This window comes from Cryptomeria japonica, chromosome 7 (assembly GCF_030272615.1).
Source record: "Cryptomeria japonica chromosome 7, Sugi_1.0, whole genome shotgun sequence".
In the NCBI taxonomy this organism is placed as follows: domain Eukaryota; kingdom Viridiplantae; phylum Streptophyta; class Pinopsida; order Cupressales; family Cupressaceae; genus Cryptomeria; species Cryptomeria japonica.
This window is the reverse complement of record NC_081411.1, coordinates 372,794,739-372,807,164: the sequence shown is the minus strand read 5'-3', so window position 1 is coordinate 372,807,164 and position 12,426 is coordinate 372,794,739. Positions and strand designations below refer to the sequence as shown.

Below are 12,426 nucleotides of genomic sequence, written 5' to 3'. Positions count from 1 at the left end.
TGTGATGTCCCCTTCTAGTTGACATCTGTCAGCTGAGTAGATTAGCCTATCACTGACCCTCGTAGGCTAATGAGGTTGGTTAGAGGGTTCTTCAGAGTTTGTTCTTCATCTTTAGAGTAAGCACTCCAGGACTGGCTTTCGTTTGGGGTCTCCAAGACTCTCGTTGAGATACTTTCTATTTTTAGTAGTCCTGCTATTTATAGCCAGTGGGTTGGGCAGGGGCAAAGTATGGTTTGGCAGTCTCTAGTTCTGACGGCAGGCAATTCTGATGGATACTTAGAGAGATATTAATATTTAATTACTTTAATTAAATATTAAATGGCGAACTTTAATGTTTTAATGTTTTAAAAGTCACTTTAAGTTATAACTTAAGTGAGGGTCTATTTCTCATCAGATGGGGCCAATTTTTATATTAAATTGAAAGTGATTTGTTTTTGATACTTCAATAGTCAAAAATAAATAATAAAAGTTAAGAATTTCATTTAATGCCAAAATCGTACCTTTCTTGAAAAATGCGCAAAACCCTAAGAGGAGGAGATAAAAGAAGATTTTTGGTCTTCTTTTCATTATGCTAAGTTGTGATATTTTGTTTTGAGCTCTGAGAGGAGTTTTGGCAAAGGGTTTCAGCAGAAGATTCTTCTGCAATGATCAGAGGTATCGGTACAAGAAAACGTGGGATTCTTGTGCAACAGCATCAGAGGCTGTGAAATATCAGTTGATCTTGCTCTTCCAGTTGGTTTCATTCAGGGACCAAGTTTGTGCTTATTAGTCAGGGAGGCATCGTTATTCTTCAGTATTTTGTTGCAGCAGCAAACAGGGAAACAAAGGTACCCAAAGGAGATATTTATTGGTGGTTGTACGGCTGCCTGGGAAGTAGCGCCAATCACCTAAGGGTCTGCGATTTGCATGTTGGAGGAATCAAAAAATATTATAAAAAATAGTTGGAGGTGCGCTTAGCCTGGAATCATCTATTGAGCCATCATGGTAGCTGTTCGGGTCAAACTGGAGTAAGTTACAGCAGGCTGTCATTATGGACTGTGTGTGACAGCAAGGAAGGAATATGGGTTTCCAGAATTTTCATGGTATTTTTCAGTTCCTATCTAATAATGTTTGTTTATGTATTGAGGGTAGATTAAGGTTTAATAAATGATATAAGGGTTTGATCAGGCTACCACTGAATTATTATTGATTTCTGGCATTTCTCTATAGTTGCTTTTTGAGCTTGTAATAGTTAGAGTATACTTGTTGTTCAAAATTTGCAAAGTACAAACTTAAAACGCAACAGGGTCAACTAAACTACAGTTGTCAGAGTTGAGGGCCTTTGAGGTTCTTACAGTGGTATCAGAGCTAAATCCTGCCATCCTAAGGGTTTAGCAATTACATGCAGTCACAGGAAACGGGTTCATACAGGTACTACACACGCAGCAGGGCCTTCCTTGAAGGAGAACAGAGTCTTGATAGGCAGTCAGATACTATGGGTGAAAGGCATATAGGCAGCCCACCCAGAGGCCACAAAACTGAGGATGAAGAGACTAGAGAATTTTTCAAGACTATGGCTACGGGGCAGCAGCAGGTTGCTCGGGCTTTACAGGCACTCACCACCATGATGGAGCATATGAATCCTCCAAACCGAAACAATCAGGAACCAGAGGATAATAGGAGTGTAGCTAATATTCCTGGACCTCACAAGGCAGTTACACGCACAGTTGACAGGCCTTCCAAGCCTAATTTCTTGGCAGAAGAACCAGAGGATGTTGCTAGAGCTGAGGCAGAGCCTGTCTTTGTTGATAATGTTATGACGGTACATGATGAGTGCAATCTTCTTCCCCCTGATGTTAGGCAGAATCTGAATTTTGATCAGTTCATGAGGCAAAAACGAGAAGTAGAGAGAAACAGGCAAGAGAGGAGGCCACGTTTCCAACATAGAGATCTTGAGTTTGCCACAAGCAAGCTCACTCTACCTTATTATGATGGCAGCGATGCAGTTACAACTAGATCCTGGATACATACTTCACACTGAGACCCATGATTGAAAGGGATGCGATTAAGTTTGCAACCTTACACTTGGACGGTATTGCACATGAGTGGTGGCATAACGGACTCATCACTCTCCAACATGATAAGATTACCACCTACCAGGAGTTCGCTGATTTGTTAGTAGATAGGTTTGATAAGAAAGATCCTGAGTTTTACTTCCGGGAGTTAGCACAGCTGAAACAAACAGGGAACTTGGAGGCGTATGTTTCAGAGTTTTTGAAACTGTCGTGCATGGTAAATAACATGTCAAATCAGCGGTTAGTAGTTTTGTTTATAGAGGGACACATGGAGCCTCTGAGAGGTTGGGTAAAGGCATTTGATCCCCCAACACTTCTACTTGCCATTGAAAAGGCACAGAGTATGGACGTGACAGCTACTCAGAATAAATTTGGGTCAAAGAGGTCAACATCTTTCAAAGATAGTAGGAATTTAAGCAAAGGGAAAGAAAAATCAGACTTTAGAAATGATTACAAACCAAAACCAGCAGCCCCCCCCTTAGATCGTGAGACACTTAACGACTTAAGGCAGAAGAAACTATGTTTTTATTGCAAGGGTCCATATGACGCCAACCATGACTGTCCTTTGAGGCCTAAGGGCAAGGCAAATAGAGTAATGTGGGCATATTATGAAGATTCAGAATCTGATCATGAAGGTCAGCCTGCTGGTTATGATGATTTAGAGGCTAAAAATGACACACAGGGTCCTCCGAGACTTGACAAGATGGATGCAAAAGGTGATGAACACCTTAAGGAGGCACTTCTCACGAGTATTCAGCAGGAAGGGTCATTCAGAATGAGAGGAGTACTTGCTGGTCAGAAAGTTATTACCCCACTGGATACCGGAACCACACATAACTTTATCGATGCCAGGTTAGTGGAGAAGAGAGGAATCCAAACGAAGGAGTTTGAGGGCATCCGTGTGAGGGTGGCAGATGGTTACACTTTAAAGTGTAATAGAATGATTACACAACTCCCATTGCATGTAAACAATTATGAGTTTAAAACTGATTTCTATGTGGTTCAGATGGGAGATACAGATTTGGTCCTTGGTATGAGGTGGTTGCATGAACTAGGCAAGTTTACACTTGACTTGCAGGAGATGGAGATGTCTTTCACTGTTGATGGGAAGACACATGTGCTGAAAGCTATTAAGGACAGCAACTTCAGGATGATTACACTCAGGCGGATGGAAAGGCTTGTACGCCATGATTATACTGAGTGGGCAGTAGAATGTATGATCATGCCCATACAGCAGGATGCTCAGAAAGTTGAATACCATCATGACATTCAGATACTGAGAACCAAACATAACAAATTTTTCAGTGGCATACCATCAGGGAGGCCACCAGATAGGGGTTTTGAGCACATCATTGAGCTAGAGGAGGGTGCGAAGCCAATGATGATTACTCCATATAGACATCCGAAGCAACTGAAAGATGAAATAGAGAAAACCATACAGGAGCTTCTGGCTATGGGACATATTCGGCCTAGTAAGTCCCCCTTTGCTTCTTCGGTTATTTTGGTGAAGAAGAAGGATGGCACATTGCGGATGTGTATTGATTACAGGGTCCTTAATAAGCGGACGATCAAAAAGAGATATCCCATTCCGCGTATTGATGAGCTCATAGATGAGTTACATGGTGCCTGTTATTTTTCAAAGATTGATTTGAGATTAGGCTATCACCAAATTAGTGTCCACGAGCAGGATATCGAGAAGACTGCTTTTCGTTGTCATTATGGACATTTTGAGTTTGTGGTTATGCCAGTTGGGCTAACCAATGCACCTGCTACCTTCCAGTCCACAATGAACAAAGTCTTCCGACATCAGTTGAGGAAATCAGTATTGGTGTTCTTTGATGATATACTGATTTATAGTCGCACTTGGGAGGAGCACCTCAGTCACTTAGATACAGTTTTGAGCATTTTGGATAGGGAGTCCTTGTATGCCAAGGAATCCAAATGTGACCTTGGAATGACTGAGTTATTGTACTTAGGCCATGTTATCAGTGCAGAGGGAGTGCAGATGGATCCAGAGAAGATCTGTGCTATTGTAGATTGGCCTACTCCTGTGAACCTTACTCAATTGCGTGATTTTTTGGGCCTATGTGGTTTCTATCACCGTTTTGTTAACGGTTATTCACGCCATGCAGCACCTTTGACAGACTTGATGAAGAAGGGTGCCTTCTTATGGACTCCTGAGGCCCAGGAGTGTTTTGATAGGTTCAAGGAGCTCATGACTTCATGTCCAGTACTTGCTACACCTGACTTCTCGAAGTCATTTGAGTTACAATGTGATGCCTCTAGTGAGGGCATTGGTGCGGTGCTTATACAGGACAAGCACCATATTGCATACGAGAGTAGGAAACTCCGTGGACCTGAGAGGAGTTATAGCATTTATGATAAGGAAATGTTGGCTATAATGCATGCACTGGCCAAGTTTAGACAGTACTTAGTGGGCAGCAAGTTTTGCATTAAGACTGACCACAATAGTTTGAGACATCTCCTTGGGCAGCGTGACTTAAATGACAGGCAACAGAAGTGGGTCAGCAAACTTCAGGCTTATAACTTTGATATTTCCTATATCAAAGGCACACCGAATGTAGTTGCAGATGCCTTATCACGTCATCCCCACCTGAGTTCTATGGTCCAAATAGCGGAGGATTGGCAGAGTATGCCAAAGATAGCTGGGCTACAGGTTTGATAGAGGGATAGGTAGTGGACAGCAGGTATAGAGTTGTAAATGACTTGATCATTTACAAGGGCAGAGTGTACTTGATCCCAAGATTAGAGTTAAGGAGTAGGGTATTGCAGTTCTTTCATGATGAACCAATGGCAGGACATCCCGGGTTTTTCAAAACCTACAGACAGGTTCATGAGCGCTTCACTTGGAAAGGGCTCAAGGCGGATGTTCTACAGTACGTTAGAGAGTGCCTTGTTTGTCAGTAGAATAAACAGAAGCATACATACCCTGTTGGTTTACTTCAGCCACTTCCAATCCCTAACAGGAAGTGGGAATGTTTGTCTATGGATTTCATCACAGGGTTGTCGAGAGCACAGGGAAGTGACTGCATATTTGTGGTTGTGGAACCTTTGACAAAGTATGCCCACTTCTATCCGATCACCACCACTTATTCAGCTATTCAGGGAGCAGAGTTGTTTTTCAGAGAGGTATTCAGATTACATGGCTTGCCTCGGACTATTGTCAGCGATAGGGACACTTGGTTTTTGAGCCACTTTTGGCAAAAGCTCTTCAGACTTTGTGGGACCGAGCTTACACTGAGCACCAGTTACCACCCTCAGACTGATGGACAGACTAAGATAGTTAACAAATGGGTGGAGGGATACCTCAGGAACTATATTTCAGGGCAGCAAAAGTTGTGGGTGAAGTGGATTTACCTCTAAGTATTGTTACAATACCACACACCACATGTCTATTCAGATGACACCATTTACAGCACTGTACGGGTATGAGCCTCCTAGTTTCATTGACTTATTGCTGAGTGACAGTAGAGTGCCTAGTGCGGGAGACATGATACAAGAGAGCCAGGACATTGTGAAGACTCTTAAGGAAAATATAGCCAAGGCACAGAATCAGCAAAAGCAATATGTTGATCAGAAGAGGACAAAGAGGTCATTTGAGGTAGTAGACATGGTGTATTTGATGTTGCAGCCTTATCGGCAGTCTACTCTCAGGAGGAGTGGAGCAGAGAAGCTCAAGCAACGATATTATGGCCCTTTCAAAGTGACCAGGCACGTAGGTGAGGTGGCTTATGAGCTGTATTTACCAACAGATAGCAGAGTACACAATGTGTTTCACATGTCACGTCTCAAAAAGGCGTTGGGACACCGTATTGTACCTTCCACGGTTTTACCACCTCTAGATGATGAAGGGAAGTTGATACTCGTACCTGAGGCTATCATTGAGTTCAGGGAGAGGAATTTCAGGAGACGTACTATCACAGAGTACTTGGTGAAATGGAAGGATTTGTCAGTAGAGGATGCTACATGGGAAAGTGAGGAGATTTTATAGCATCCGGAGTTGAGATTGCCTGAGGACAAGCAATTTCAGGAGGGGCGGATTGTGATGTCCCCTTCTAGTTGACATCTGTCAACTGAGTAGATTAGCCTATCACTGACCCTCGTAGGCTAATGAGGTTGGTTAGAGGGTCCTTCAGAGTTTGTTCTTCATCTTCAGAGTAAGCACTCCAAGACTAGCTTTCGTTTGGGGTCTCCAGGACTCTGGTTGAGATACTTTCTATTCTTAGCAATCCTGCTATTTATAGCCAGTGGGTTGGGCAGGGGCAGAGTATGGTTTGGCAGTCTCTAGTTCTGACGGCAGGCAATTCTGATGGATACTTAGAGAGAGATTAATATTTAATTACTTTAATTAAATATTAAATGGCGAACTTTAATGTTTTAATGTTTTAATGTTTTAAAAGTCACTTTAAGTTATAACTTAAGTGAGGGTCTATTTCTCATCAGATGGGGCCAATTTTTATATTAAATTGAAAGTGATTTATTTTTGATACTTCAATAGTCAAAAATAAATAATAAAAGTTAAGAATTTCATTTAATGCCAAAATCGTACCTTTCTTGAAAATCGCGCCAAACCCTAAGAGGAGGAGATAAAAGAAGATTTTTGGTCTTCTTTTCATTATGCTAAGTTGTGATATTTTGTTTGGAGCTCTAAGAGAAGTTTTGGCCAAGAGTTTCAGCCGAAGATTCTTCTGCAGTGATCAGAGGTATCGGTACAGGAAAACGTGGGATTCTTGTGCAACAGCATCAGAGGCTGTGAAATATCAGTTGATCTTGCTCTTCTAGTTGGTTTCATTCAAGGACCAAGTTTGTGCTTATTAGTCAGGGAGGCATCGTTATTCTTCAGTATTTTGTTGCAGCAGCAAATAGGGAAACAGAGGTACCCAAAGGAGATATTTATTGGTGGATGTACGGCTGCCTGGGAAGTAGCGCCAATCACCTAAGGGTCTGCGATTTGCATGTTGGAGGAATCAAAAAATATTATAAAAAATTAGCTAGAGGTGCGCTTAGCCTGGAATGTTCGGGTCAGACTGGAGTAAGTTACAGCAGGTTGTCATTATGGACTGTGTGTGACAGCAAGGAAGGAATAAGGGTTTCCAGAATTTTCATGGTATTTTTCAGTTCCTATCTAATAATGTTTGTTTATGTATTGAGGGTAGATTAAGGTTGAATAAATGTGATAAGGGTCTGATCAGGCTACCACTGAATTATTATTGATTTCTGGCGTTTCTCTATAGTTGCTTTTTGAGCTTGTAATAGTTAGAGTATACTTGCTGTTCAAAATTTGCAAAGTACAAACTTAAAACGCAACAGGGTCAACTAAACTACAATTGTCAGAGTTGAGGGCCTTTGAGGTTCTTACAGCACATGTGGGTATTTTGTTCATCCCATTAGAGATTCTTCGAATGAAACAAGAATGTCCACAATATATGATGGATGGAAAGACTACAAGAACAGGCCCTTAATAAATGTACTTACAATGTTCCCTAAAGGTATGATGTTTTTGAAAGCATGAAAGTAAGGAGCAGTTCAAGGATGCACAATATTTCTAACACTCTCATAGTGACCATTGAATTTTTGCAGGTTAAAAATATTGTTCAAGTCATAACAGAAAAAGCCAAAAATTGCAGATTCACATGGTTGTTATTTGAAGAAAGCTATGAGCATATATATTTGGACATGTCATTCCTGCAATTTGATGCTACAAAAATTGGGCAACCAAACTGAGTGAATAAACAAAATTATGTTGGAGCCAACAATTTCAAATGTTCACAAACAATCATCACAAGTTGCAGGCCATTTTCAAGATATTGTCAAAGCTGGAGCTATTGAAGGTAAACAAAATGACCCTTTTTAAAAAATGTTTCAGTAATTTTAATTTACATATTATCTGGGTTATTTGCAAATCTTTAAAAACAAAAAAAGAAGGATTAGGAAAGTGATTTTGTAGGTTTTTAACCATTTTTACAATTTCACATTTTTATTCCTGTTAAATAGAAATTTCAAATTAATTTTAACTTTCATAATTTCCTATTAAATCACTGGAACTAGATTTGCCTTGCACAAAATCCTCTTCAGACAGCTTGTGAAGGTCACAGAAGCACTGTGCAGCATGGTAATCGGCAACATTTGGGCTACCTGCAGGATCTGAACACAAAGAGAACCCAAAAGTGGAAGTGTTCGCCTTAAATGACCCCTGTTGCACTTGTGAGTAGTACTTGTTTAGTTTTACTATGACCATCATGAGTATAGTCACATTTGCTGATACGAATCAGACCTGTTTTGGTGAATTTTACAATAGCATCAACTTAATAAGTAAAAAAGTGATGGTACATAAAGAAAGAGAAATACACTTTATAAAGATTTTACAAGAAAGTGCTATCATTTATGAATGAACAGTGAAACAGAATTACCACTACCACTAGTCCTTAAATTTCCCTCAATTCCAATATAATCTAACTCTTAAGATACTTGTTTTATGACAAAATATAGGGATCAAGAAGTTAGTAATGGATATAGAGCTGTATTTACTGAAATATTTTCCCAATCCATTAATAAAAACACAATTGTAAGCAAGTTTGGAATGTTCAAAACCTCAACGAGTCACAGTCTTAGCACTATTTGGGATGACAATAAGTACTACGCTCATATGTGGCAGTACCTCCATGGCCAAGGATACATGTATCTGCAGCCTTGTGCCATCACATTTTTATCACGGGTATTTTTTTTTAACACTTTACCTACAAATTATTTAGAATTTATAACTGAAATCACCTATGAAAAATTAAATTGATAATCACTTCTTTTATGTCCTAACTTTTATCCTTTATGTAAATTCATAATTACATGTTTCTATTGACTTTGTCTATATATTTCTTCCTTTATCCGCTCAGTTAAGCCAAGCTGATTGACCTTACAGAAAATAAAAAATTAACAATTAGAAAAATGATACGAAAACAAACAAAATCAACCCTATTATTTTCTATACTGAACTTGAGATCCCAAGAGAACCAACAAACACCTGTGCCCTCACCCAAACCAATCACTTATGACAAAACCTTGACGTTTCAGAAAATGTTACAACAACAATCTAAATTGTCTCTTGGTATTAACAAAATCCAGAAGAGACTTGTCTAAGATCCTTGTAATATGTAGTGTGAATGGTGACTATTTTATAATAATATAAACTAACATTTATAGAGTTTGGGATTTTTTCCTGCATGCATAAACACGGATACAAAGAGAAAACAAATTTGTTATTGATGACCAAACTGACAATGCATTTCAAAACAAAGTAATTCCATATTTTGGGAAAACATGTTTGGTGGTAATGACCAAAATGACTATGCATAATATCAAGAGAAATAATCTCATATTTATTGGGCATAGTTCGCTCAAAAAGACGTAATATCAATAGTTACATCTTTCTAGTTACACCCACACACCCCACCTCCATGCCACACCCCCTTCTCTATGGAAATTATTAAAATTTAAACTCCTCAGTGCCTGCTTGCACCCACAATTTTTGGTCAGCTTTGATGGGACTGTACTCCACAATTTTCAGTCAGCTGGATGGGCATTTATTCCTTCAAAAAATTTGGTGCTTTGGATGTGCGTGTACTCCTTGTTCTGTATGCTAAGAGTGTCATCAAAATATTGTCAATCCAATTGATGGGTTATCCTATCTTTGTCTAATAAATCTAGAGCAATCATCTAAGGGTTTTTGGTAGGCATTATAGTATGGATGGAAGAGTTAAAAAAAATCGTTTCCACAGAAGCATCAGCAGTGCACTCAAATATTAAAATTGTATAAGCATTGGTCATAATTTCCCAAATAAAGTTGTGCCTTTACTAAAGAAAATAGCCTCCACACCCCCTTCTCTGTGGAAATTATTAAAATTTGGATGTACCCAATGTTTATCACCAAATATCAAACTTTCCAATATAATTTCTTTGACAAATCATATACAGTAATTAAGTGTCTAATTGATCGAGGAGAAGAGTGAGACAGCATTCTACATGTAAGCATTTGAGCAAGCAGAATCACAGAGATGCAGAGAAGTACCAACCAATTCAAGCAGACATCCCACAGCTCTCAATGGCCAGATGATAGAAATTTTGGCATGCAATTTCATGTTGTCACATTACCAGACAGAATGCCACTGGTGAAGTACTGCACTTAATCTAATAGAAATCATGCTTTAATAATGGCAACATCATCTTCTGGCTAAAACTTTGGGTACCCTCGACAACAAGGATATCACTTCTATTTTTTGCTTACAGAGGAGTGGAGCTCTTAGCAGTAAAGATAGATGTCAACTGATTGGGTCATAAGGAAATGGAACTAGTTAAAAAATGGTGGTATTGTAAGCATGTTGCCAAAAAGGAGGTATATACAGATTATCTTAAGGGGTGAGGAACCCACTAAGAAAGCAAAACCAATATTCATTGATGAGTGAGGAGTTATCCACTTCAAGTTGGGAAGCTTAGTAAGGACTTTATGAAAACATAGCCTTAAAACATATCATGACAGGAATTCATCAAAAGAAGAGAATGGAGTGAAAATAAACACATTCTCTGTTTAAAGTACACAATTCTCCATCATCCCAGTTCCATTACAATTCTATTTTCCTATTCAAATACCAATCCTGGAATTTTGAGGATAACTCTAGGTATCTTCTTCTCATGTTCCAGCGTTGTCGGAGGTTTTAAGATGCTTCTAACTATTAAACAAAATGGGTTCAGAAGGCATAGACATAATCACAAATGCAATCGATGAGCAAACTAACCTAAGACTTTCTCCACAGACCTGCAGTCAATTAGTGTTTTAAAAGAATAATTCTATATTTAGTTCCAGGATATAACTCAGCATTTATTTATGGACTAGCATAACATCGTATCATCGGCAGTCCAGGCATCAGAATGTGTTCCAAAGCAAACAGCTATACACGTGAAACAAGTAATGTATTACATATTCCAGAAACATGGAAAACAAGAAATATGAGAACTGCAAATAGGACAAATATGTAATAGGTTACGTATAAAGGTAAAATAGATCATGTCGCTAGGAGACAACAATTTTAAGTAACATTGTTATTAGGTGTATAAAATAATGAAATTACAAGGGGGTACAGAACACCAGATTCTAACGGCAATAGCAATAATATGAGTTAATAACCCATCACCGTATGAGCATACAGACCATCTACGCAAATTATGCGCATTAACAAGTTAAACCGCCTATTAGCCATATGCCCACATCCGACATGTGTTGCCTTCGGCAAAAACTTTGCAAAGACATTCTAATTACATGGGATTTTGCTGAATTATAACTTAAAATAAATGTCTCTGGATTTCAGTCTATTGTTTTCTTAAAATGAAGGCAAACATAAAGTGCCAAATACCTCTGCATTGCAGCACAATTTGGAAATTTCTGTCAGTAAACAGAAATTACCACACCGAACCCCGATCTAAGGTACAATTTGCACGTACCTTTGAGTTCGTCGGCGAGAGCAAGCAGATACTCCTGCAGCTTGGGCAACACAGTACGGCTATCAAATTGCAGAGACTCAATATTATCCGTCAGTTGCAATCTATTCAAGACGAGGGTTTTGAGATTTTCTGGCAAGGCGAGATCAAACAAAATTGAAGAAGCCTCCGACTCAGCCAATGCCAAAAATGCAGATCCAGAAATTTGTCCGTCGAGATGACGGCCTTCTAGTCTTTGCTGAAGATTTGGCAGGGCATTCCTAATATGAGATCCATCCAAGACCACCACTCCGCCATCCGCCATTGTCGATCAAAAGAAGGGAATAGTCTGCTCAAATTTTGCTTCTACGTTGAGACCGAAGGAAATGGAAGGGAATGTTACAGTGCAATAGTTTTAAAGGTTTTCTATGTCGTCCTGCTGTGGATTTCATAATTGGGTTTCCAACATTAACAATAATGGTAATAATTCGTTTGATTTGGTCTTTCTTCTTTGTTGTTGTTGGAATGGCTCAGGCGATTTATTTGATTTGTTTGTACGTTTTCCGGCTGGAAAGTTATTACCAAGAAATTTCTTCCTTGACTTTCTACGGGCGTTTGTTTTATCTACCTTTGTGCGTCTTCATGCTATTGCTGGTCCAAACCATCAAAAATCATTACACCGTGGATATTCTTCTTTAGGTATACACCATAAAGAGACTAATTAACAAATGGGTAATTATATGATGTTTTATTAAGATTGAATTGTATAATTTTTTAATCAATTTTATTGATTTATATTTTATGAGTAGTGATTTATAATTTCATGAGTATGAATGGTCCACTTACTACTCATTGTATTTTGGGTAATGTTTATAGAAGTGAAACG

General features: G+C 39.0%; 1 protein-coding gene across 1 annotated transcript in view; it reads right to left on the bottom strand.

Annotated features, from left to right (window-relative positions):
- The window catches only part of LOC131069913 (uncharacterized), a 46,292-nt gene extending 34,206 nt beyond the window's left edge, over positions 1-12,086 (bottom strand). Inside the window, exon 1 of the mRNA XM_058005460.2 lies at positions 11,565-12,086. Within this exon, the coding sequence (XP_057861443.1) occupies positions 11,565-11,865 (301 nt within the window). The 5' untranslated portion in view covers positions 11,866-12,086. The remainder of the gene's footprint in view (positions 1-11,564) is intronic.
- Between the last annotated feature and the right edge of the window lie 340 nt (positions 12,087-12,426).